The 27,042-nt window shown below is 43.3% G+C and overlaps 3 protein-coding genes across 5 annotated transcripts; 2 read left to right on the forward strand and 1 right to left on the reverse strand.

Moving 5' to 3' along the window:
• Window positions 1–74: 74 nt before the first annotated feature.
• pabir2 (PABIR family member 2) lies at window positions 75–6,799 on the forward strand. The gene is made up of 10 exons (XM_035649813.2): window positions 75–1,119; window positions 1,265–1,343; window positions 1,434–1,487; window positions 1,889–1,932; window positions 2,050–2,104; window positions 2,422–2,523; window positions 3,011–3,096; window positions 3,501–3,565; window positions 4,134–4,230; window positions 4,979–6,799. The coding sequence occupies exons 1-10, from the start codon at window positions 995–997 to the stop codon at window positions 5,115–5,117; spliced, it is 846 nt and encodes a 281-aa protein (XP_035505706.1). The 5' UTR covers window positions 75–994; the 3' UTR covers window positions 5,118–6,799.
• A 249-nt stretch (window positions 6,800–7,048) lies between these two features.
• mospd1 (motile sperm domain containing 1) lies at window positions 7,049–10,129 on the reverse strand. Its single transcript, XM_035649814.2, has 5 exons — window positions 9,974–10,129; window positions 9,775–9,850; window positions 9,331–9,563; window positions 7,857–8,018; window positions 7,049–7,729 (listed from the first exon to the last, which is right to left on the reverse strand). The coding sequence occupies exons 1-5, from the start codon at window positions 10,125–10,127 to the stop codon at window positions 7,698–7,700; spliced, it is 657 nt and encodes a 218-aa protein (XP_035505707.1). The 5' UTR covers window positions 10,128–10,129; the 3' UTR covers window positions 7,049–7,697.
• A 138-nt stretch (window positions 10,130–10,267) lies between these two features.
• Window positions 10,268–26,857, forward strand: ints6l (integrator complex subunit 6 like). 3 transcript variants are annotated; one of them, XM_047334400.1, is made up of 19 exons: window positions 10,268–11,697; window positions 13,641–13,726; window positions 13,848–13,925; window positions 17,106–17,255; window positions 18,507–18,596; window positions 18,740–18,923; window positions 19,049–19,177; window positions 19,702–19,865; window positions 20,179–20,331; window positions 20,480–20,612; window positions 21,038–21,132; window positions 21,241–21,351; window positions 22,063–22,278; window positions 22,390–22,516; window positions 22,832–22,974; window positions 23,105–23,336; window positions 23,426–23,800; window positions 23,899–23,992; window positions 24,549–26,857. In XM_047334400.1, the coding sequence occupies exons 2-19, from the start codon at window positions 13,655–13,657 to the stop codon at window positions 24,652–24,654; spliced, it is 2,652 nt and encodes an 883-aa protein (XP_047190356.1). In that variant the 5' UTR covers window positions 10,268–11,697; window positions 13,641–13,654; the 3' UTR covers window positions 24,655–26,857. The 3 variants fall into 3 exon arrangements, 2 of the variants coding, with proteins under 2 accessions (XP_047190356.1, XP_035505703.2); XM_035649810.2 differs by lacking the exon at window positions 10,268–11,697 and having other exon boundaries at window positions 13,427–13,726; XR_007031447.1 differs by lacking the exons at window positions 10,268–11,697; window positions 22,063–22,278; window positions 22,390–22,516; ... (3 more) ...; window positions 23,899–23,992; window positions 24,549–26,857 and having other exon boundaries at window positions 13,424–13,726; window positions 21,009–21,132.
• Window positions 26,858–27,042: the final 185 nt, after the last annotated feature.

Genomic DNA, 27,042 nt, shown 5'->3' on the forward strand with positions numbered 1-27,042 from the left:
GACATTGCGCCCGAGCACGCCGGTGAATGCAGTGGTTTGATTGGACGGGGTCTGCAAACGTTAAAAAGGGGGCGTGGAGTTTACTGCTAGTAGCAGCTAGCCGCTCTGTGATCATCTGGGATCCTGTCCATTCTTGGTGGCGCCCTGGGCGGCCAAAAACGACACTACAGGGCGCTGAATATTTACAACAGACACGATTTTTTAAGTCAGTGAGCCGTGGCAGCTTTGGAGTTGATAGACAGGAACATTTAGTGAAATGGCGACCCGGCCTCCCTCTCTGGGCATGGCATTGTGGCCATTGGCGTTGATGCTAACTTAGCTAGTTAGCTCATCAGGCTAGGTAGCTGGCTGCATCGACTCGCTTTGCAATTAGCATAGCTACACCTAGCTTCCTTTAGCTTGCTACGCTGCGTTAGCTGTGAGGTAGACTCGCGTTATGAGGATAACTTAACAGCCGCGTCGCTACTTTAACGTCACCCACGTTAGACTGGAGGCGAACACTCACTCCGTGCTGCGAGTAACCAGGGCAGGGTGGGGGGCTAGTGCGGCTAAGGTTAGCCAAGTGGACGCGCTACCATGCAGCAGTAGCCGAGCGGTGTTTCTGTCGCGAGCCACTGCCGCCTTGCACCAGCAGACTAACGGGTCGGTAGCTAGCAGTTACCGGGCATTGTGCGGTATGTAGCCCTGACATGCTAACCATCCATTAGAAAAAGTTGGCGATCGGCCGTAACATTTCAGACAATGTTTGGCACAGGCCAGTTGTGGCTGAACACGATAGTCACTATATGACGAGTTGTAGACCCGATGACGATTCATAGCCAGTGTTGACCTGCAGTTGCACGGACCGCGGGGCCTTGTCGCTCGCCTCGGGGTTATCTGCGTCGCGCCAGCGAGTGTGTTTCACGTCCGCTCAGTGGCCCGATTGGTTTGATACAACGATGTAAAGTCACCGAGCTGAGCATAACATCGGCGATAAGCAGCGTTCGCTAGCAGAATGAACCACTCGGGAGACGTGCCCCAGGAAAAGATGGAGCTGGATCTGGAAGTCCCATCTTCTGTAGTTCCGAGCGACGGACACTTGAGGAGATCCAACAGTGCGCCCATGATCAATGGCCTAAGGTTCAACATTATGACACAGTCGTGATAATTGACCGCAGAATCTTTGAGATTGATGTGTTGGCGTCACTCTAAAACTGCCACTGAAGTGGATGCATCGCTGTGTCCCGATGTCACGTTAGATAAGTGTGGACATTTGTCGTTGCAGTGATAACTCCCAGGTGTTCCAGAGAGAGGTCCTGCGCAGCCGGAGAAATAGCACCACAGTTGTCAACAGGCCCAACATGGTATAATACTTCATTAAACACACATCCAGTGCCGGGAGTCTGAATGAGGCCCTATTGAATGTTTTCCTCCACTCCCGTCCGTCTTTACAGGTCCCTTCGTCGCCTATCCGCGTCCCCAGCTCCAGACTGCACCAGATAAAACAAGTAAGAAAGGGCCACTGTTGTTTGTGAACTGAGATTGAGCATGTCAGACCACCGTCTCCCTCTCCAGCCGTAGGGAGGGCTGGTGTTTCAAAAAAACATGCCAGAGTGTCCGTTTCTGGAGTTCACAGGGCCGTTGATCTTGCAGAGTTGATTAACTGGTAGTATCAGACTCCAACAGAGGAGTCATCACCATCGCAGTGACTGGCCGAATGTCATTTCCACAAGTCACGTGGAAAATGGTTACATTTTATTTAGATTTGTACATTTATTGTAGTGACACAAGAGATGCTGTTTAATCGGTACACCTTAACTCTGTCTGAAGAGATTATGTTATTCAGAATGTCTTAAGATGTCACGTTAAATCAAGTTTTGGTTGCCATGTATCCTCTTGCTCTTTGCAGGAAGAGGGTGTAGACGTGATGAACAGAGAAACCGCTCACGAGCGGTAAGTTGTTTATTCACGCGTTCAGTTGTTGGATGAAGACATTTTCTTGAATTAACACTTGGTTGTTGGGGGGGAAATTGCTGCTGACAAATCCTTGTTTTCTGTTTTTGTACACAGGGAAGTTCAAGCTGCCATGCAGATGAGCCAGTCCTGGGAGGAGAGCCTTAGCCTGGTAAAAACAACTCTTCATCCAGCTCGTCAGTGTTGTTATGTTCTGTTTCTCTGGATCCTTGAAAGCCACTGCATGTTTTGGCCCTGGGCCGGTGTTGGTCTCTCTTTTTACTGTAGAGTGGACACGTACAAACATGCTAGATTAACGCTTGAAACAAGTGGGAGTTAACAGGGCCACCAGTCTCTCAAGGTCAGGCTGAGTCGGTAGTATAATACTCCAACAATCTTGTTTTTAATGATTTGTACAACTTTCCACTCTGTGCTACTCTGGACCTGCACTGAGAGATGATGAAATGTATGTGGTGATGTTGTTCTTAGAGTGACAATGATTTGGAGAAGTCCGTATCATCATCTCCAAAGCGCATCGACTTTGTGCCTGTGTCGCCTGCCCCGTCCCCGACCAGAGGGATTGGGAAAAAGGTACATCTGACCTCAGTATGTTTACATGCTCACCATAACCCAATTAGGTTGCGACGGTAAAAGTTTAAGCACTTTGACAGTTTGTGGTAACCTGATTTTCCGAATAAACTGCAATCAGATGAATTGAAGTCTCTGTGGTAGCCTGCAGGAAACAATTTATTGGGAACAATAAACACAAACTTTGTTTCTTCCAGTTTGCTGCAGCCTCAACAATAAAAAAAAAAAGGCTATTTTTTTTCAAATTGCAAAATTCCTGTGATTGTGGATAGAAATGCTTATAGGCATCTGATTTATACTCTTATTTTTCTTCTTGCATATTGTGCAAAAATGTTTATAGGCGCAAAGACCTCAAACGAGTGTTAAATTACCGGCCTGTCAATTTGTTATATACGTTGTTGAATATACAGATGGAAACATAAATCAATTGTATTAATAATTTGCACCTTTGCTGATGCTTTTGTCTTCTGTTTCCCTTTCTTGTAAGCAGCAGTGTTTCTCTCCTTCATTACAAATCCTGGTGAGCAGCAATGGCCTGACACCCAGCCCGATCCCCAGCCCAACGCGACGCTTCAGGTGCGGACCAGGGTTTTCAGCATTACCTAAAGTTAACAACTTCATAATCCACCACAGTTACTTTACTTGTTTGTTTTTTTTTAAATTTGATGAACATCACTGTTTGCTGTAAGCCTACACCAGTACAACAGCTGGACCCAGAGCCGCTCTAATTTCCCTCCAGTGGCATAAAATGGGGTTAACTATGCCAGTCTTGGTAAAGAATAAAAACTATTTACATTGCAATTTTTTAAAACATGCCTGAGTAAACAATAGTCTTATCCAGATAGATAGATAGATAGATGTACTTTATCGATCCCGAACTGGGAAATTCCAGTGTTACATTAGCAGGTATTGGGCACACAAACACCATAATAACATTAAAATATACAGATTTGACAACATGCGAGTTCTCTGTTCCTCAGCCGGCGGAGTCAAAGCCCAATCAACTGCATCAGAGCCAGCATTCTTGGGCCAATCAAACGCAAAGGTGAGATTACTAACATGCCATGGATACTAAATTGAGAAAAGCCTAAAGTGCTTTATGAATAATTAACACAAGCAGAGCCACCTGATTAATGCATGAATTGAAGGCATCATGTTCAGGCTAAAGTTTTTTTATAGGCAATACAATGTGATGAAAATGGGTTTTTCCCCTATGCACAGAGTGACTCCATTTTATTTTTGTGACATTTAATGTTGCAGAAGACCCTCACTTGACTAGATAAAGTTATTTTTTTACGGGCCCTCTTCAAAACTTAAACCCATGTAAACCTCTTGTGGTTCAACAATTACATTATGATTAAAACATTATTCTAAATGCTTTTCTTGATACTTGGCCTCTGATCATAGTTCACTTGATTAGATTGAATCACATTACTTATTTAATTATTACACTTTAGTATTAGAGCCTGCAGTGGATCAGATGATGGGATCTGTTATTCATACTTTATCTGATTGCGTTAACCACAAAACACTCACGCCCCTTTTTAAGATTAGCATTGTACTGTACGCATCAAGAAAATATTTCTGAATGTCGGGCGCTTTTGATTGTGCAGGAGAGATGGAGACAGAGAGCCAACCCAAGAGACTCTTCCAGGGAACCACCACCATGTTGTCCTCCGACGTCTCCAACCTGTCGGATCTCGGCTCCTGGTAAGACCTTTTTTGGGGGGGCAGATCAATAAGTCAAAATCACACTTGGCATTGTAACTTCTGTGTGATGGTTTTTGGCGCACACAGAACCAACAGCTAGGGGACCTTGAAGAAGTATTGGCTGTATTTTATACAAACTGCATTGGATTAAAATCGATTACTGCCCCTTTAACTGTCATTGAAGATTGGAATTTTTGGGATAAACTGCTACAGCAGCATTCCTCTGTACTTTCCCCTTAACTATTGCACATCTGCCCTTTAAAGTGTGTGTGTGTGTGTGTGTGTGTGTGTGTGTGTGTGTGTGTGTGTGTGTGTGTGTGTGTGTGTGTGTGTGTGTGTGTGTGTGTGTGTGTGTGTGTGTGTGTGTGTGTGTGTGTGTGTGTGTGTGTGTGTGTGTGTGTGTGTGTGTGTGTGTGTGTGTGTGTGTGTGTGTGTGTGTGTGTGGATATCTGTGCCAAGTTGTGAGAATATGACATGAACACTGATTGGGACAAGTAGGAGCTTATTCATGAGTATGTAAAAATGTACACTTTAAACTAATCAACCCATCCTGTAGACTTGAAGTATATATGTCAAAATTTCTTTTAATTTGACAAGTGAGAAAGTGTCACCGTGAATTAATCTAATGGGAGATTTTGACGAGCTCTCTTTCCCAGAGTGAAGGTGTAGATGGAAATCTAGCAGCTGCTTGCCATGGTCACCATTCTCACGTCCTGCAGACTTAACCCAACAGGACTTGTTTTCTCAGTCACTCTCCAGATTTGCTGGATGGCAGCCTGAGCAGCGTCAGCTCCTCCACCGGCTCCCCGGGCAAAATGGAGGGAGTGTCGCCCTCCTCGTCCAGCAACTCGCCCTTCGCTTCCCTCCAGGATTTGTCCCCAAAATGAGAACGGGGATGGCAAGAGACACTAAAAAGGACTGGCAAGAGAGAGAGGAAAAAAAACTGGTTCCCTCTCTCGAGGGAACCAGTTTCCTTCTCAGACCCTCCACCCCGCCATCGGCTAGACTTAGATTCATTTTCCGTCTGTTTGCTTCTGATTGGCTGTTTTTTTTTGTTTTTTTTTCATGGCTACACTCTACAGGGTCTAGATTTGTGTGAATGAAGGAAACCAAAGCCATGGATGAGGTTTTGTGTGACTAGGTTGAACCCGGTGAAACTGGGGAATGACTGAAGACTATGAGCATCAGCTGCTAGTAGAGGATCTTGGATGGTGCTTGGCTTCATAGTGGTATTGTGTTTTATACATGGCTATCCTGTTAATCTGTCTGAGCAGTTCCCCTCACTGGAGAGAGACACTGAGCACTGGACACAAAAGAAAAAAAGCCTATTTTGGGTGTGTACATTTTTCCCTGTTTTTGTGCTGGAGAACTTTTTTGTTATGTACACAGTGTGCAGATTTTGTAAGAAAAGATTTAACTTATTGTTTTCCTGCTTTGTTTGTAATTATGTACATATTAACCATGTCGGACATAGTTTTAAGTTTGGCTGCGAGGTGAATGTGGGCACAGGTCTTGGAACAGCAAAGGTTTTCTTTGTTGAAGGAACATGAACTATGGACATTTTCTTACTCTTATACTGTAAGAGAAGTTACGACTCCAGTAGATATTCAGAATATTTTTATGAGAGGCCGTGAACTGTGGGGGAATTTTTTCAGTTGTGCTTGTATGTGCCCCTCCCCGTGACTCACGGCAACTTTATTTGCCATGTGTGAGCACGTAGGCAACTAGCCGTAGATGAAATGAGATGGACAGTGCCGGTGACTGTCGACACTAACGACTCCTCTGTATCCTGTTTTTATCAGGATGGTTTTTTTTGTAGATACGCAAACAATTTTTCTGGGGGGGGGCAACATTTTTCTTATTTATGGAAAAAATAAGTTTATTATAAAAATTGTATGGTGATTGGTTTCTATTCCAAGTGAATGTGACCAACGTGTTGTCATTCACACCAAATCAACTGACTGCCTGGATGAATGGGCAATAAAAATCAAAATGGCACCATCATATTGTGAGAGAAGAGACTGCTGTTTCTGCTGTGTTGTTACATTTAATAAAAGCTTATTTTTTTGGGACAGGATCCTCTATCCTGTAGTGTTTTCAGTCTTAAGAAGGGAAGACGTAACGCTGACATATCAGCTTTGTCTTTAGGAATCCCCGAAAGGCAGCATATCAAGGAATGAGCGTGTACTTTCCACTGTCATTACCCCGTTGTTCAGCTCTCCTGTCTAACTCGTACATCCGAACCCTTCATGGCTCGGTAGCCTTCCATGTACATGTACGAGAGGAAGTGATTGTAAATCATTTTATGGAAGTGTGCCGTTTAAATTTAAATGAGAAGTTTGGTTGCAGTCTGTTTACTGAATGTTGTTTTTCTTTTTCACAGATAGTGTTTTTCTTGGGTCATCTTATGAAGCATTCAGGGCACGGATCTAGCAGATAAATCTTATGCTATACTGTATGTCTGTGATAGGCCGGACAGGCTGTAATCTGCCGAACTGGCCAACACCTTGCCTGTGCTCGTTGTCTTTTGTGACTGGACATCAGGGCGAAATAAATTATTTCTTTATTATGTTTGCGTAGCTGCTTTAAAATGTTCAAAGATCGGCCTCTTTTTGGACCAGCGCACAATCACTCACACGTCAAACATGCACAACGTGCACTTATGGCCGCAGTAGGACGGTCATCTGTGAATCTTATTTGCTGCTCTGTAAACAAGCTAACAAGACCTTATTGTCGTTATTATGCTCAACGCCCCCCCCCAACCAAAGCAAGTGCAGGAAAAATAGCCCGATGTGATCTATGGACATTATACCAGACAGACGTATGGAGCCTTTTATTAAATGTTCAATGGTGCATTGATTATAATACGGCAAACAAAAAGATCTTTCCTTTGGTGACATGTAAAAGTACTGTGGTAAAAAATAAAAACTCATTCAGATCCGTATCCACACATGCAAACTGCACTGCGTGGATGCACAGTCCTGCACACTCCTTGGGGGTCGACACTGACACAACGCTTTGAAGCATCAGTTTAACGATGGTTACAGGTGAGAACCATAACAAAACTTTAATGGCTTTATATACATGTATCAAGTTGGCATGTATGATTCCTTCACACTCACCTTGACCACTTGGTTACATAATGGCAATAAAAATACAGACAGGGAAACATGAGGCCCGGCAACACTCTGAATGGCCTCATGTTTCTTCACAGGCCCCGTTCAGGGACGGCTCCTCTCCGGAGGTCTCTGCTGTTTGCATCAGTTCAGTATAGTGAAAATGTATCAACACAAAAAGAAAGTATGCTAAAATGTATGTTTCAGGGGACAGGGTGAGTTGAATAATTATATTTCCCCGAAGCCCCTGCTGTCAGCTCTACACACCGAAGCGTAGTAGTGCCTCTGGTGTGAGAATGTTCTCTTCGGTCTTTTAGATCATCCCCCCCTCCTCACTCAGCTCAAAGCGCGTCATGTGCGTAGGATGACCATTGTAAGGAGACCTGAAAAATTACAAGACAACACGGAAGCACATACATTGTGGTTTCATAAACGATAGCAGTGTGTAGATCTGAGGAAAAAGTAACCCCCGTTCTGTCGTAGCCACTTGCGTAAAACTGTCTTACTTACCGAGAACATAAGCAGCTACGAGTTTCTTGTTAACACTTAAGTGGAGGTAGACAGGCACAGTAGATTCTTGCTCCCCCAGTGTCGGGAGCATCAGGGCGGCCATGCACACCAGCCCCAGCAGCACCGTCAGCAGACTGGGTCCTCCAGCAACAGGACGGCTCTCTGCCAGGTACAAACACACACACACACAGCGATCAGATTCATCACTCAGAATAGTTCACAAAATATTTTAAGGATATAAAAATAAAAAAATTCTCCCACGAAAAGACCAAAACCAGCAATGTGTTAGTGTCTTTCTGCCTGTCTGTGGCTCTTAGCCCAGAGCCCAGTGGTTTATATTTATTTAAAGCTATTTTCAAAACCCGCATTTCAATGTGCTACACATTGGGCATAATTAAACATAAAACAAATCTGAAAAGAAAAATATATAAAAAGAATCCAGTCTAACTGATAGCAAAAGGTTAACCTCCCAATAAAAATGATATACTGTAATTAAAAAAAAGGTCTGTATACATCCCTTAAACAGTTTGACACTGTAGTTTGCACCACCAGGATTAAATAGTGTATTTGCATTCTGAAACTATTTTCTAGCACAGATTTGGTGCTCTAGAGAGTATTTACAACAGCACGTCAGTGTGTTTGGGATTGACTCCAAAAAAACTAGTGTCCATGTTCCCGTTAATGCAGGAGGACATCCCCTGGTGCAAAGGTGACTGATAATTGACACTGTTAAGTCTTTAGACAATATTGGGGGAGGCAGAAAAGTAATAGTATCAGTGTTTCACAGACAGTACTTTTGCTCTTTGTATTTATTTATAGCAAAGAAAAGTCAGACGTGTTTTCATGTAAGATGGAGAGAGGAAGGTAGCTAAAAAACCGAGGCCAGATAAGGGTTCATGACAGTGGAGCCGTGGAAATTATAACAGGAATGTACACAGAATGGCAAAAACATTTTTAATCCTCAGGTGTTACAAGTGAAAAGTGAATGTACTCAACCCTTTCAGTACGGCTGTCTTGGTAAATGCAGTTTAAAACAGAATGAAGATAAATCTTATCTTGTGTGCACTGAGGCCTTGGCTTGTACTTTCACATTAAATTACAGTGATTATCTGTATTTCTATAAATGCATAAGAATCTCAGAGATCTATACAAAAACAACTATGTATGCGAGAATTTGAACAGGAAATAGCTAAACGTGCTATCAGAGAAAGAAGGGACCGTCCCGTCGTGTAACATGATCAAATGGGAATAAGGGGTTTATTACATTCTGTGCATGTTATCATCACATTATTTTTGTGGGCAAGATAGCTTTTTTTTATCCTATACAAATTAGTTGGTACATAAGTATGATCATAGGCCAAAACATTTTAATGTACTGTGTCCTGTAAAATGGTGAGAAATCCCCCTGTGATATCTGTGAGCATTTGGCTCCATCTAGTGGCAGCACCACCACACAGCAGTCCTTCAGTCTTACCTGTCTGAAACGCAGTTTGTTCAAAAAACTCGCTTTCGGCAAACTGCTCCTTGATTCTGCGTTCGTCATCGTGGGGCCGGGGGCTGGGCGTCTCCTGTGAGGCAGAGGGGCGGAGCGTGGCCGTCACCTCTTTGCGACCCAGGGCTTTCCGCTGACTCTGCTCCGACACCTGCAGCCGGAACTTGTCGTACACCCCATAATGGCATGCCCGCACGTCTCTGTGTCTGATTACTCTGTGTGGACACGGAATGTCAGACAGACTCTGGATTTAACCAGGTGGGAAGGTCAGCTGTATAAACAACACAATCTGAATGGAGATATATAGTTGAATCTGCGCGGAAACATATTTTAGAAAAAAAACAGCCTCTTAAATCAGACATCTAAATTCTTTGGTGGTTTTCCGCTGCATGAAAGGAAATGTCCCACACATAAAAACTGACTCACATGTCAACGCAACATTGTGGCTTGACGGCTCCGGTGGCGTCCACCACAGTGTACTTGTTTGGCGCTGTGCAGAGCACTGACAAAGAAGAAAAAAACACGCGCACAAATCATCCGTCTCGTCTGGAATAATTCGCAGAAAAAATGATACAGCAACACAATGGAAGCCTATGATTAGTCGTGTTTTCCTCTGCCCACTGACCTTTAAATTTGAGGGCGAACTCATAGGGATTGTAGAGGGTGAGCACCTGCTTGTGGGATGTCTGGTCATCTGCGTAGAAGACGAGATCCGTGGGGAACACGAACACGGGAAGGCTTCCTTCCACCAGCTCAGGCTGTCGATGCTGCTGCTGCATTGGCTCCAGCTGAGCTCTTCCCCTTCCCCCGTCCGTGGTCTGCCTGGGCCCCCCACCCCTCTCTGCCAATGGCCACGCTGTGTAAACTCCCCTTTGGAAGGCAAACGGCACTTCTCGCCCTCAGCTTCTCAGGGCCATGACATGACACTGTGATGGGACACAGGTGATGAATGATTAAGTACAGTCGCTCAAGAGGCACTGTCATGCCACAAATTCACTTTCGGTTGCACTTTTGTATTATCACATTTATTTATCAAACCACTGTTGATATTCCATTTATGTATCAAACAGCTGTCTTACGTTACTTGCACCATAATCTTTTGTTGTGGCTAATACAATGCACTTCCAAGGTTGCAACTACAGCCAAACTGACCAATATTGCTATTTACACATTTTTTTATTTTATTTTGCAGATATTTGCATTTGTAATAATAGATTGATTGGCTGAGGCAATTATTAGTCGGAACTGCATGAAGCGTTGACACCTCTTCTAATACAACTACTGCTTAGACAAGTTGATACTTTCTTTAGTAATGTACACTAACACAAGTTGATACATTCTTTAGAAATGAACACTTAATAACTAATGCTAACATTCTGTGATTTCACTTTGGATGCAGGATTTGAAGGGGGTACAGTTGTTTTGATCGCCAGTGAGTATCTGCGTGCGTGTGTGTGTGTGTGTGTGTGTGTGTGTGTGTGTGTGTTTGTGAGAAAATATGTGAAAATGATGTGAGACGTACAAATTAAACCAGGGTGGATGAATTTCGTGAATCCTCTGCTCACGTGTCCCCCTGTGTTTACGTGGTTACGGTGGAGCTCGAGGAACCAGGGGCTCGTGGTGTCGCAACACTGTTTGTTCTCCACATAAAAACTCACGCATCATTGGTGACAACGTTTTTAAGTGAAGTCACTCTTGCACGCTCGGATGTGTCTAATCCTGTGATCATGTCAACCAGCACAACGTCACATTCGTATGTAGACTGTGTGTAAACCATAAGTGCAGCGTAATCGTGGATGAGCATGTAAACAACAGACGCGAGAAACGAGGGTCTTCGTACAAATGCGTTGATCACAAACAAAACGAGTGTCATTTATATATATACCATATGTCATGCTCAGTGTTCATCTCTGACCGAGCAACACGTTTGTTTTACAGTAGCTCGCTCCGGCCGTGTTGCTAACACGTTGTTGTGGTGTAATGCTAACGCCTGTACGGTGCTAGTAGCGTCGGCTAGCGTTAGCCGGCTAGGAGCAACAGCTGATCGCCACTTGACGTTGTCCGCGCGCAGTGTCATTACAGATAATAGGACAGAGAGTAGTTTCTATTTCGAGAAGAAAAAACAAAAACCGACAGTGAGACTGTACCTAGTTGTCAGGTTCGTGTCGCCGTGGTGGTCTGTGTCTGTGATCCCACCCTGGTGTTGTTTCCCTCCAGCCCTCTTCTCTTTGTCAATAATATGCTGCAGACCCCGCGGTGCATGCTGGGAGAGTACGTGCAAAGACGTCAACCGAGCGGAAGGAGTAACGTGTCTCCGATAACTTCACAACAGACTCCAGTGGAAAACAAGTATACCGACACTGTGCCCAAATGTTGCCTACTTCCATGTGGTTATTTTAGTAATGGCCACTGAAATGATATAACTGTTTTGTTTATCACCCTAATTCGCCTAGACAGAAAAAAAGTAAAGTCTTTATACAGTCACATGCATGATGCATGTTTGATACTTGATAATAATAACAATCACTCAAAAAGTAAATTATTAATCATCCAACATGTTTTATTAGTGGCAACAAATGAAAAACACAAATGCCATGGTTTTTTTGTGTATACAGTCAATCAAAATATCAATATAACTGTAAGCAGGTAATGGACAGATCAGGCCTACATCTATCCAAAGGTAGACGTGTGTCTGGGTTTGGCCTCTGTGACTCTCCACTGACCTTTAGATCTATGATATATATATATATATATATATATATATATATATATATATATTGATAGGGCGTTGAAAGGACATATGAAGGATATCCTCTCATGCATCAGTGATGTTGCCTTCAAGTGGTTACAGATTTATTATGAAAGCACATGTAAAGGCCTATGGTGAAAGTGACTTCTTCATTGTCATACGTCCATTGAAATATATTTTTGAGTTCTGTTTGATTACATGCACTACTATCTCTATCCAGTTTCTACTGCTACATAAAGCCTGCCCCAAGTATGACAGTTGATTCATAGAGTTACTCTATGTCCAACTTAAGTACTGTTTATTTACTAAAGCCAGTCGGATGGGTGGAGCTTTTTGAGGTGACTTGACTGCAGCAAAAGAGTGAGGAGTGACAGAGGAGAGAATCAGAGGTTGTATGTGCTTGTGGTGTGTTTGACAAGTGTTGGAGTTATTGCACGCGTTTGTTTGAGTGTTTCTGTGTGTGTTTGAGTGTTTCTCTCTCTCTCTCTCTCTCTCTCTCTCTCTCTCTCTCTCTCTCTCTCTCACTCTCTCGAATTGGAGTTTGTTGAATTTTGTTGTTGGTCAGGCCAAACTGTCGATTTATAAAAGCAGGAAAAAAAGATAGAAAATGTCTCCGGACAAGAGCTGACAAAAATGTACATGTCTCTGGTATGAGCCAGAGTGAGAGTGGATTTCAGATTCACTCTCTGATGAAGGACATACAGGAGTTTTGAAACCATTGGTGTTTCACCACGGCTGTGTGTTCAGTGAAGGAGGAAGAGCTCATCTTTCAATCTGTTTTTATGACTTGTTTTGTTCAGTACATTCCTTTATTTATTTTTTTGTTTTGTGTTTTTCAATTCATTTGTAGAGGACCGTAATGTTCTATGGTAAATTTTAATAAAAGTTGTTTAAAAAAAATCAAATCTCTCTCTCTCTCTCTGTGTGTGTGTGTGTGTGTGTGTGTGTGTGTGTGTGTGTGTGTGTGTGTGTGTGTGTGTGTATGATCCGTTATGATCGTTACAATAAAGCAGCCTACGTGCCTGGTTTAAAGTGGCGTAAGTGATATTCGCAGCTATTTAGATCATATTCACACCCCTCAACACACACACACACACACACACACACACACACACACACACACACACACACGAACTTTATGATTATCCCGCCACATATCGCACATACACAAACGTAAGGGGGCGGATGTGCCATACAGAGTCGAGCCATCTCGACCTCGTTATATATTTATATATTGACGAGGGGCGTGGTCTGTGAACGGGGCTCAGCCAATGGGCTGCAAGTTGAGGCGGCGGGGCGTTCCTCCGGGTTAGGAGCAGAAGTTGAACAGCGCGAGCCGAGACAGAGCTCTGGAAAGGCAGATAGAGAGAGGGCAGAGGCAACGGCCCTCTTCTGGAGGGGGGGGGGCTTATTATAACAAATATACACACACATGTGTGAGCTGTTTGGCCGCACGATAGGTCATATGTGGACAACTGTTATTTGGGAAAAGCATACATCCGCGGCTTTACATCTAAAATGCCTATTTTACTTTTTCTGTTAGACACGTCCGCCTCTATGAATCAGCGCACTTATTTGGGTACGACGTATCTGGACGTTGCTAAAGGCGCGGTTGAGGTCTTTATGAAGGTAAAGATTGATTTCACCCCGACTTTTTCAGCAAATGTGCGGCTTCTGGCGAGCGCAGGGCCCCCTGGGCGAGAGCGGCCGAAATTAATATATGTTGTTTTGGTTTCCTTTTTTTTGACAGCTGCGTGCCCGAGACCCGGCTAGTAGAGGCGACAGGTACATGCTAGTTACATTCGATGATCCACCATACGGAGTGAAGGTAATTAGCAACTGATACCATTTTTTTTCATTTCACAAGTCGACGGTGTTTTTTCTGTCAGTGGGGTTTTAATGTCCTCCGGGTGTGTGGTCGGTGTCGGGCGGCGTCCCCGTGGCGAAAACCGGCAATTATTATTATTTTTGCTCCGAATACCCGCAGACCCGGAGATGCACTACCTCCGAACGTCCAGCGGACATTTTGCTTTTGTGTTGAGAAAAGTCTCGGGCGTTGAGATGGAGGCGGAGAGATTCATTATCGCCCATGACGTCGCCCTTTTTTTGACCATACAGTGTGAAGATTGGCCAAAGAGCCCGCCAATCATCTTTTACCCCGCCCCTCGACTCATCCATGCACCACCATTGGCCAATCTGGTCTGAAAGTTGATAAGCCCTCTTCAACATCAGATATTTTATTTTTTATTTTTTTTTAAATCTTTGTGAGTTCGATAGATGAAATGTGTCTTTATTAATATGGTTCAATTTTTTTAATGTCGATAGTATTTTTTTTAAATTATGGCCCAGCAATGAAGCACTTTTGTTTTCATGCACACACACATCCAGATACAAACACATACAACCTTTGAATCACTGCAATAATTATATGGGGTTTCATATCAGCAAAGCTACTGTATCCTCACCAATAACCTGCTGACTTGTTTTATGACCTGGCACACATCTCTCTCTCTGAGCTCCAATAAAACACGAACACCTGAAGTGTCAGATTCGCATCAGGGGCTCTGGGTCTCTCTGCTCGCCGAACACTGTCTACAAACAACACTACTACTACTCTCAACACTCCGTTCTCAGTGCTTACTCTGTCCCACATAATCCATGCCTGAAGACACAGCATAGTTTGTTGTCTTTCATACTCATCTACATATTTGTTTGCATGTAACATGATCAAATTACAGAAATGCCAGAACTGGAAAAGCAACTTACTATACTTATGCAACCTTAAAGATGCTTCTGTGAGGTTTAGAAAATAGATAAAGAGGCATGTGTTGGAAAGTATAGTGCAAGTTAAGAGGTGCGTGTAAATAGTTATTGTTTTTATTATAATATTATATCATGCAGTGTCAATACTTTGCAGCACCTATCGATCAGCTGTAGCTTTTGAATCGCCCCAGACAAGGAGCGACATTATTATATAGTGTATGTCGCAGAAATGTGTCACGTAACCATATGATAATATATTATAATATTTTACACTCTTCATTTATATTTAGGTTCATTAGGGATGCACTTATCTTATTTGTCTTCTTACAGGCAACACACAAAATGGGTTAAATGATTACATGTGCCAGTGGTCAGAACAGAGGAGAAGTGTTTTGAAAAGTAGAGCTTTGAAAAGTATTTTTTAAATGTACAATCGATCACTTTGATTTATGTTATTAGTGTTTCTCACGTCTAGGCCTTCCTACATTTTTTACACTGAAAAACTGAATCAATATTACATATATTATTCTACAATGAATATAATATAACTAACAGTAATATAACTAATACAATTTCAGCTTTTGATTAATAAGATGAGCTATTTTCCAAAATAGAATTTTTTAGCAAATAGCATACATCATTATACTGTTACTGCTGTGTTCTTAACACACTCTATTCTCTTTGTAGCTACAATTGTGAAGAATTTGTATAATGAGGAAGTTCTTTCAATTAACTAATATACAGTTTTGCTCAGTGCTTGAGTTCAAAGTTGTGCAACAATCAAAAATAACACATTCTATATCTGGCTCCTTATTTTCCTCCATATTAAAATGGGCAAAAGGACCGCTCTCAGCTCAAAGCCTCAGCGCTTCAAACATTACTATGTCATTTTAATGATGTTATTATAGGCGTAGAGAAGAAGAATGGGACCATGACAAAATGTTATGGGATGCTGCTGTCGTTGACCTTGAAGTGTTCACTACAAGTTCAGATTATAGATAAATAAATCCCACAGTCACGTGTGTAACATTTTAGCCAAATAATCCAAGATCTAATTCACATCTAACTCACAAAATCATCCAGGTGCTGCTACTGTATCTACAGCAGCTTTTCCCTCTTTGTAAAGTCCATCATCAACTTCTCTTCCTCCTGCTCTTCCTCTCTTTGTCCTCGTCGCCATCTCCTTTTGTCGGTTCGACCTGCTTTGTGTAGAGAGGATTATGAGGAAGGGACAAGGTTAAACTGAATGGACATACTCTGATTGCACAGTTACCGAGGCATAAATTGTTCATGTAGAGGGAGAGAGCGAGGAGGATGGGCAGGAGGAAAATAGACATTTTCTGTAGTCTGAATTATTGAGTGCCAGCTAAGCCTTACACTTCTGCTTGCCTCCACGAGAGTCTGTGTCTGGCGCTTGTTTCTTTGCCACTGCCCCGGTGAAATGTGTGTGTGCTTCCACTTCAAGTGTTTGCTTCAGCAGCTCAGTGAGTGCACAGCATTTATCTCATGTCGTTTGGGTAATGCTCTGCACTTCTCTAGAAATTTCACCCAAATCACGGCTCTGCGGTGATATATACCGCGATAATCCAAAAATCTGCCCACCGGCCTGATCCGGAGCATACATGTTGATATACTGCCACTTCCCACTCTCTCTCCGTGAGCCCCCCCCCCCTCCCCTCCCACCATCCTCTCCCTATAAAGGAAGTGGTAAGCTTGCAGGTCATCCCTAGATTAAGCATGGAGCTGCAGAATAAGGTACTTGACCTCGCGAGAGAAAAGTCCAAGAGCAGTTTCACAGGCCACGTCCTCCCCCCTGTGGGAGTGCGTCTCTGTCACAGAGGACACGGCAGCGGTGGGAAGAGTATTTTGGGCTGCTCGTCATCTATGAAATTAGTGTCTCTTTTTTTTCTTAAACCGCACCATCCAGCTCTAATGTGGGTCTGAATTTCCTACAATATTATCTTCTATTTCCAGAGCTTGACATGGCCCTGATCTCATTTTACGGTGGCTATTATGTAACGTTGCCCAAGAATCGATGGGTTTTTTAAAGTTTTAGACTCCTCTCATATATGACTGCTAAAGGAGCCAGTCATATGCTCAACATGGATCAGTTTGAACCAAGCTTGTTCCGTTTATCTTTGTAATTACAAAGTATGAGTTGCTGGGTCTCCACCGAGTCTCCTTCGGGCCTTCGGGCTGTTTGCTGTGCAGTGAATTCAACCCACTGTCGATGCATGTATTTCAGGCAGGCTGGAAGGAGAACCATGCCACGTTCATGTGCGAGCTGAAGAACCTGCAGGCGTCCGGGCTGACTACACTGGGTCACGCTCTTCGCACAGCCTTTGACCTGCTTAACCTCAACCGCCTTGTCTCGGGCATCGACAACTACGGACAGGTATTTGACACCGAAATCCTAACGTGGTGCACTTCTGCGGCTTCAGCATCGTCCTTCGCTATGAGAGAATAGTAGAGTTATTCTTATATGTTTTAGTGTTTGTTTGAGTCATTTTCATTATTGCAGACCAAGTACTTCCTATTGAGTCATGTCACTTATTGGTAATGGTTGTAAACATAACTTTAGGTACATTTAAAAATACCCTATACACTGATGGGTGATTTAATTCTGTGGTAAATTTGTTAAATTAAAAAAAAGTATAATTTGCTCATATTGATCCTCAAAACGTTTTAATATTATATTTTAAATTTATATAGGAGGTTATTTTTTCCTCTATAGTGCATATATTTTCAAATTGAGAGTTAAGAGAGGCATTCAGGTGAACTGCAGATCCATCCAAACTTCCTGTTACAGACTTTTAAAAAGGATTTCTTTGTGGGCGACTAAGACCATGTCAAAAAAATTCAGGGAAACACGGAATAGTCTGAAAGTCTTTAAAAGCATTAAATTGTGGAAGGTGCCCATGAGCAAGGCACTTTACATCTAAATCCACAGCGAAGGACTAAAGTGACAAAATGCGCAGCAGGGTTTTTTGTGACAGCCAACACATATACTACTGTATGTGAAATATTCTTGGATAAATTAAGGTTTTGATGATAAAATTACCTGGAGACTAAAAGAAGATTATTCACCTTCATTGCAGCGTAATCCACTCCATCCTCTCTCAGTTATCACTCTCATCCTTACAAAGAATGAATTACTGCACTGACACAAGTTGTTAGAATCAGGAATGCGTAAATCTACTAAGTATATAGTACTTGATACTTTGTGTATTTGACACAGACCAGGCCGACCCTTGCAGCACAGTGGTGGAGGCCTCTTTCTGTAATAGGTAACACAAGGACTCGGCCTTGTACAGTTGCCTCTTGACACATAGCAAACAATAAAAGTTGCATCACACTCCATAGAAATATCCAGTGGGTGATCAGAGGTGTGACGCTAAAACCATGCTAATTACTGTGCTTAAGTTGACTTCTGTTTAAACAGTATACGAACAGTATATCTTGCCGTTACTGTGAGAGGGAGAGAACAATTGCGTCTTGTGTTTGAGATGTGAACGTTTTTTTGGAAACAAAAGCCAATGTGGTCTGGAGCGTTAGGAAAGGAAGTCAGGCTTTTCAGAATAAACAGGGTCATTATTTGCGCAAAAACTGTTTGCTTAATTGCTGAACGATATGATTTCTCTCTCAGGGACGAAACCCCTTCTTCCTTGAGCCATCTGTGATCATCACCATCACTGATGGGAACAAGCTTACACACAGCTCTGGGGTGCCGGATGAGGTGAGAGAGCATTGGAAACGTGGTTGCCCACTGATACCGTCAGCTAAATGTTTTTCTAATCATTTTCAATTTTGTTTAATGGTGGAATTTTTTGACCATCACGCATGTGAACTTGAACCTCTCCTATCCTCTCTGTCGTCCAGCTGCACCTGCCTCTGAACTCTCCTCTGGCAGGCAGTGAACTGACCAAAGAGCCCTTTCGTTGGGACCAGCGTCTGTTTGCCTTGGTGCTGAGGCTGCCTGGAGCAGCAGCGCCCGACAACGAGCAGCTCGGCAGCGTCCCAACAGACGAGTCCGCCATCACCCAGATGTGTGAAGTCACTGGAGGTTCAGCATTTTACTTTTACTCTGGCACCTGAGCCGATTCATTATGGGTCTACACTCTTATGTATACTAATCTTATATTCGTATTATCATATTTGATCGTTGTGGGTCCTGCCTTTCCCTGTCAGGGCGATCGTACTGTGTACGGACACAGAGGATGTTGAACCAGTGTCTGGAATCTCTGGTCCAAAAGGTTCAAAGCGGCGTTGTAATCAATTTTGAGAAGACGGGGCCTGATCCACCTCCTGTTGGGGAAGGTGAGTGTTTTGTTGGTGATGCAAACCGAACGGAGAGAGAAAACGTTTTCATACCCCACCTTCTCTTGTCGTAACAGCTTGGTATGCACAAATGTGCGACTCAAACGAATCAAGAGCACAGTCAAAACTAAAAGAAGTACAGTGTATTTTACAGTGTTGCCGTGCACATTATCTCAGCACATGTCATAGAGTAAGCTGGAGCAAAGACACTGAGCATTAAAACGGGTGAAAGCAGAAGAGGATCTTGGTGTTGTAAATCACCACAATGTAGTTTTACATTGAAAGGAGAACTGTGTAATCTAGATCTGCCAAATACAGAGGAATATAAACAACTAGACTGTGTAAAGAAAAAATCATTTGACTAAGTGGTACAGTAGAAGGACATATTAGAAGTTGTGTAGTTTTAAGAATACAAAGCTTTGAAGTGGTGAATTTGTAGAACTTTCAATTTCCATCAGTTGTTTGTATTTGTTTGCGTAGGACTGCGAAGGGGTTCTGTCTAATGTCATACGCTCTCTCGACAGATAACGCCGTGGAGACGAGTCGTCCCGCGTCGACCTTCAGCCTTCAGCCGTGGCACAGTTGCCACAAACTCATCTACGTGCGGCCGAACCCAAAGACCGGAGTGCCGGTGGGTCATTGGCCAATACCAGAGTCCTTCTGGCCGGACCAGAACTCCCCTACACTGGTGAGCAGATGCTTTTAGAAATATGTCATCGGCACCTTTAGTCTGACGCTGTGCAGGTTTCCTCCCAGCGTTTCACTTTGCCTCTCTTATCTTTCTGTCTTTTATTGGCAAGTCTTCTTTTTTCCATCATGAACTTTGACTTTCAGCCAAATGTAATCAAGTCTCCGAGTCTTTCTCTGTTTGACTTCCATCACCTGTACATCTTCAATATTTGGTTTTATGTTGCTGTTGTAAAGATGTCACATGATGGGACTGTACCACAGATACTTATGCCTGACAAGCTTCTTCGTCTATCTCCGTGTCCCGCTCTCAGCCGCCTCGCTCTGCTCATCCCATGGTGCGTTTCTCGTGCATGGACTGTGAGCCCATGGTGATCGACAAACTCCCCTTTGACAAGTATGAGCTGGAGCCCTCTCCGCTCACCCAGTTCATCCTGGAAAGGAAGTCCCCGCACATGTGCTGGCAGGTAGGGTTCAAACTTGGTCACTGCTGTTTTGCCTTTTTATGAAAACCAGAAATTCTGAGGTTGATAACTTTTTGGCAGTAGTTGAATAGTAATGAGACAGTTACTAAGCACCGATTTACAGTCTTTCATTTCCCCTTGTCGTCCTCAGGTGTTTGTTAACAGCAGTGCGAAGCAAAATGACCTGGGCCAGCCATTTGGCTACCTCAAAGCCAGCACCACTCTGACCTGTGTCAACCTGTTTGTCATGCCTTACAACTACCCAGTCCTGCTCCCGCTCCTCGGTAAGACATATGGCACCAAACTGTTTCACTAAAGTGGCCTCAGATCTTCTGCATCAGAGCTGATGTTGAATTTAAGAAGTTGTTTGTTTGTTTTTCTGTGACACTTCATCATCTGCAATATAGTTTTTTCCCCAAGCATCTTTTGTTTGAAACATAATCACACATTGCATGCTTATAGCCCCGCAAATGAAACAGTGTATCTTTAATAATGTTACGCAACGAATGGATGGATGATAAATGGCAGTGTACTGTATGTGTTGATGCGTGTTTTACCCACCACCTTCACGTTGTGTGCACAGTAGTCAGTCAGCCGTGCAGCAGCAGCAGCAGCAGCAGGTGGACACCTGACTGCTCACTGAACCGGAATGCTAAAAACATGCTTTTGTTTTCCCTCAGACATCCCATTCTTCTTTGTCTCCTTTCAGATGATTTGTTCAAAGTGCACAAACTAAAACCAAACCTCAAGTGGCGTCAGGCCTTAGAGCTGTACCTGAAGACAATGCCTCCGTACTACCTCATGGTAAACGAATGCTTCTTCTGCTGCCTTTTTGAGAAATGTTTATCTTGTGGATTTATATTGTTTTTGCACATATCCCAATACAATTGTCCCCCTGCTATTTTCTAACAGCCCTTAAAGAAGGCGTTGAGGATGATGGGTGCACCCAATCTTATAGCAGACACCATGGACTGCGGCCTGAGTTACAGCGTCATCTCGTACCTAAAGAAGCTCAGTCAGCAGGTAAACACTCCTCGCTCACAGCTTCCCATCAAGTCTTTTCCAAGTAGTGCGATGCGTGTGGTGTAGTAGACAAAGATAGTGTGTTCATAGGATGTCAACGTGTCCTTGAATGAGAGATAATCTTCACTCGGACAGGTCGTAATATAAAGTCAACCACAAGGCCACAACCTCAGATCTTGTTAGTTATTCATTTTTCTGATGCTCTAAAGGTTTAGTAGAATCAGTAATATTTATAAGTACAGACGTAAGGAGGAATACATATTTATTCTGTTGAATTAAATCAAACTCAAGTGTAGTGTATTTAAATGTTAATGTTTTGAACTACAGATTGAATTCGGACTGAAACAGTGACGTGTATTTGTCCGACACTGTTGGATTTTTCAGAAAAATGAAATCTTCTAGTTATACCAGTCGGGTGTAATTCCAGTCTGTAAATCCCACGTTTTTTTTGTCCCTGTTATGGTTAGAGGAGTTATAGCATATGATGTTTACACTTCTAATATTAATATAAAGATCATGTGTTTTCTGAATCAGACTGTGGAGGGTTAAAATGTATAAAGAAACTAATTTGTGAATCCAAAATGCTTTCATGCGTCTGCGCTCCTAACAGTATTCCTCACCATCTCACTTCAGTTTGAATTGTATTATCTGGACAGACTGTAAAATATGGTGTTTTTTTCCCCCCTTTTCCCCCCAAAAAATGCAATGAAGGCGAAAATGGAATCAGACCGTTTAATCGTGTCCGTGGGGAAGAAGGCCCCCCAGGAAACCGGCATCAAGGTGAAGAACCACTCCAGCTCTCTCTCCCTGGCACACCGGCGAGACTTCAAGCAGCTGCTGCAGGGAATCACTGGGGAGGGGCCTCTTCGACTGGGGGACATCAACTTCAAGGAGTTCGCCGGCTTCCAGATCGCCCTGCTCAACAAGGTAGATTCAGCACAGCAAGGACATTTCTGAAGAGTATGACAAACTTTATTTGTGTGTGTGTGGGCGGGGGGGGGCACGAGCAGTGTTTGATGTCTTTTCTCTGACTCGTAGGATCTTAAACCTCAAGCTTATCGAAATGCCTACGACATCCCAAGACGGAACCTTCTGGATCAGCTCACCCGCATGCGCTCCAATTTGCTGCGGACGTCACAGAAACTGATCCGAGGGCAAGACGAAGGTGTGCGATGTTCACCCGGCAGCCAGAGCTGAGATTCATTCTGCTCTACCTGAGGTCAAAATGTGGGAGATGGACAACTAATTGCTTCTTTAAACGGTCCTATCTCTGGTCTTTGCTGTGCTATCACAAGACAATTTGAAACACGTATACAGCACTATATGCAACAGCCTCTATTTTTAATGATTTCTTCAGGAATGCACTGCACTGTGCATTGCGGGAGGCATTTGATTCACTTGAAAAAACCCATACGAAATCCTGTGTAATTAGCTTAGTATTTTATTCATACTAATAAAATGTTTCTGTGGTTGTCATCAGACTACCTGCACAGTATTCCAGTGGCTCAGATGGGAAACTATCAGGAGTACCTGAAGATGATGCCGTCCCCTCTAAGAGAGATCGACCCCGACCAACCGAAACGTCTGCACACATTTGGGAATCCGTTCAAACAGGATAAGAAGGTAAATAATAAGTCAACATAAAACGCATGTTCACCTCACCTAATGCTACTTTAAATATTTTTTTCATTCAATATTTTAGTGTCTTTCCCTTTTTTTGTAACATTTTGTTCTCCGAAACGTTTTCTCTCAGGGCATGATGATCGACGAGGCAGACGAGTTCGTAGCGGGCCCTCAAAGTAAGAAAAGAGGAAATTCCAATGATTCCAGCTCGGCTGCCACTACGAAGAGAAGGCGAAGTATGTCCCCGTTGCTGCGGCGGCCACAGAGTCCAGTGGGGAACACCAACCACGTGGCGGTGGGAAAGAACTCGGTCGGGGTTCAAGGGCAGCAGAACCTCATCAAACCCATTCCACAGCACAAAGGTAAGACTATTTGTACAGTATGTGGAACTGATTGTACATTACAGATGAAGAAGGTTTTTTTTCAACTTAATTCTTTGTTCCCCCCGCAGAGGTGGATGGCAACAACGTGGTGGTCCCTGAGAGTAATGGCGACGGTGGTCTCGGGTCTGAGTTGGGGGAGATCTGGCCCGCTGAGATGGAGCCCGTGGAGGGAAACCCATCTCCACCGACCCTCGAGGAGAAGGCCAGTATGGGAGCAGTGGACGGGGGAGAGGACATCATCACGACAGAGGAGAGACCAGTGGAAGATTGTCTAGACGAACAACCGCTGGAGGAGGAACACGACTGCGAGCGACTGAGTCCGCAGAGCGAGCCCGATGAGGCCGAGCCGGCGGCGCCGGAGACCCTCGTCATTGCACCACTAGACGGAAGCCAAGCGGAGCTGCGGACGCGGGTCATAAAGGAGGTGCGCAAACCAGGGCGAAGTGAGTATGAGCCAGGGCAGCGAATCACCTCACATTCGGTAGATGTCATGTCGGGAGCTTCTGAACACTTTCCTCATCTCCGTCTGTCTTTTCCTCAGACTATGAGGCAATACAGTCACTACTGCAGCAGGTGAAAGGGCCCCTCAATGTTCAGAGGTACTTCATCCAACACGCCATCAAAGAGGCCATCAGGTAAGAAACGGTGACCTTTTGATCTTTGAAGTATCGCAGCGTTCCTGTCATTCAGACCCGTGTCTTTGCAGTAGCTATCAACCATGAATTATTACTAGGGATGTCCCGATCCGATCTCAGCGTCAGCTGCAAGCGGGTCTGGCTGCAGACGCTTGCAGAAATCATAGAATGTTTACTTCTTTTCATAAAAACTTCTTGAACTGATTAATCGATTATTAAAATAGTTGGCGATTACTAATCGCCAACTATTACTTAATGCATTGCAGAGCTATAAAATTGTCAAGCATATACATTGGAAAGATATTAAACTTTAATGTACTATAGTGTGCACTGTGCAACTGTATTATGTAGGATCGGAACGGGATCGGGGACAAAAAAACTTGTTCGGGACATCCCTACTCATAACCTCATTACAGTTATTTTCCTTGCTTTTTTAATATACACCTAAACTAACCCCTTGCTTGCTCCCTCGACTTCAGCTTGCAGCATAACTACTGTAACGGCCCCTTGTTTATTTCCCTGCTTCTTCTGATTGTTTCTGTTGCATCTGTCCCAGGTTCAAGAAGCGGGTACTGATCCAGCGGCTGGAGTCGGCTCTCACTGAGCTAGAGCAGAAGCACGGAATGTCCCTGCCGCTTCTCAACGACCACGGCAGTTGGTGATGATGAAGTCGCCTTCACTTTATTACCGAAGTATGTTTTGTTTTCCTCACCGTTGAGTATCACCACCATCAGAGAGATGACATGGTTGACTTGCCTCAGAAAAGACAAACTGAGGAGCTGGAGGCGACAAAGGACAAATGCACTGAGACCATACGCTCCTACCGTCCCAGGGCAGTTACATCACATCCTGTTAGAGGCGGAGGGGGGGTCAGGGGTTTAACTGGAAGACGGGCCTTCAGCATAGATACACTGAGGATGACTAAAGAGACTTTAAATATAATCCTCTTCATATTGACAGATGCCTTAAACATTCATACGGCTTTTGTCTGTATCAGCACATTGTGTTCAGAAGACAAACACACACACACACACTCCACACAGTGAGCCGACGGACCCTCGAATGGCAGAGCAAAGGATGGACGGGATGGATCTTTCCTGTTGTTGTTGTTGACAAGACCTTTCTTCAGCTGGTCTGAAAAGAGTTTGTCAGACTGCACCCGTGTTTTCTAGGGTAATAAAATGTATGTATCTATCTATCTTTGACTGACGGGAGAAATCTGTTCCCACTGGTTTTCCCACTTATATTTTAAGTGTCATATCTGATGTTGACAATTGTTGCTGAATATTTTCACTGGGATAATCCAGTTCTCAGCTGATTATGTTGATATGCATGAACATTAAGGGTGGGCAATATGGATACACAAGGGTATCATTTTATGTAGCGGTAGCAATATATATTGTAATATATCGGCAACTTTCTGAAACTTCGACTGAGAAACCACTGAACACCCTGACTGAAATGTGTATTATTGGCTAATATAAAGCAATGCTGGAAAAATCTAGGTACAGTACACTGTCACATTCAAGTTTTACCTGTATTTAAAAAGGCACGTCATTCTTATTCACAAAGGGCAAAATGACAGCAGCACCCTCCCCCACCCCCCCACCTACATAAATTACAAGCAGGCTTTCGCACAACCAAACAGACAACAGAACAAGAGTAGCATGCACTCGCTGCGAGACAAACAGGAAAAGCACAAACAGCAGCAGAACAACGATACAACAATGTGCGGGACACAGCAGCAGACAAACAAGACATTTTGTAGATATTAGTTAGATAGTTGAATCCTAGATACTAGGAGAAGCAGGTGTCTGTGGAAAAGTCTTTCAATAGAATCCTTAATAACTGACTGGGAGTATGATTGTCCAAGTTTAGTGTTTCCTGGAGGCAGCAGCCTGGAGGAATGACAAACCGAACACAGAATGGGAAATTTCTACAGAATAAGAAAAAATAATGCTGTATAATATTGAACATTTCCATATTAAAGATAGTTACCTCTTTTATAAACCGTGAAGCTAAATGTTGAATGGCCGAATTGCACTCATCTCACAGGACAATTGTCCATATTGCCTGCCCTTAATGTTTAGTCATGAAGGTGACCTGAGGTCATTCACTCACATGTCCACCCCGGGTCCACGTTGTTACTAAATGTTTGTGTCGACGCTCCAGGAAACAAATGTCATGCAATAGTGCTTTTAATGCCTGAAATTGTTCATTATAGAATACAGTATTAATAGTAACAAATGGGTTTTTTTTACACAATGTGTTGTAACTGTGAATGGACCGAACACGAGAGTGTGTTTACTGATTTAATGCCTGAGCATCGGCGTCCTCCTACCTGCCATCACAGCAATAGAACATGGGCTCAGCGAATGCAGCTGTTGGTATCCATTTAGAGGTACCCCCCCATCCCTCCCACACACACACACACACACACACACACACATACAAGTTACACTCACTTTCCTCCACAGCACAACAAACACTCCATTGATTCCCAGAATTACAACTTTATCCAGAGGACTCTGTGCATGTGTCCGGGCTCTGTAGACAGCCGTTTAACAGCTGGTACATCTGCCCCTCGGCTGCTTTCTTACACAAAGACCCCCTGTTAGCGCTCCTCCTTCATCTGTCCTTGTTTTGTTTTGTTTTTTACGACAGTTGTACACTACTTTTTAATGTTCATAAGGAATATAGATTATTTTTGTGAATTTGTTTATTTCAGAGTAATAAGAACTATTTTGGAAGAAAATGTTTAAAGCCAATTTTGTAAACTGTTAAATACGTATACAATAGTGTAAAGTTTTATGAACATGCTCTTTTTTTTAACAAAAGGAAAAATAAACCACAGGTAGAATGGTATCTCCTTTCAGCGTGTCACTTTGTGCATTTCTACTCCCAGGTTTTATCTACAGAATCTGACCTGCACCTTTGTCTGTTATGCAATTGGCAATACTTTTGTTTTGTGGCTGCATGATAATCTATTTGTAAAAGCTTGATTTCAGATTGAGCAGATATGACAACCGTTATAAGTAAACCTCAAGTAT

This window comes from Scophthalmus maximus, chromosome 9 (genome assembly GCF_022379125.1).
Source record: "Scophthalmus maximus strain ysfricsl-2021 chromosome 9, ASM2237912v1, whole genome shotgun sequence".
NCBI classification, from domain to species: Eukaryota; Metazoa; Chordata; class Actinopteri; order Pleuronectiformes; family Scophthalmidae; genus Scophthalmus; species Scophthalmus maximus.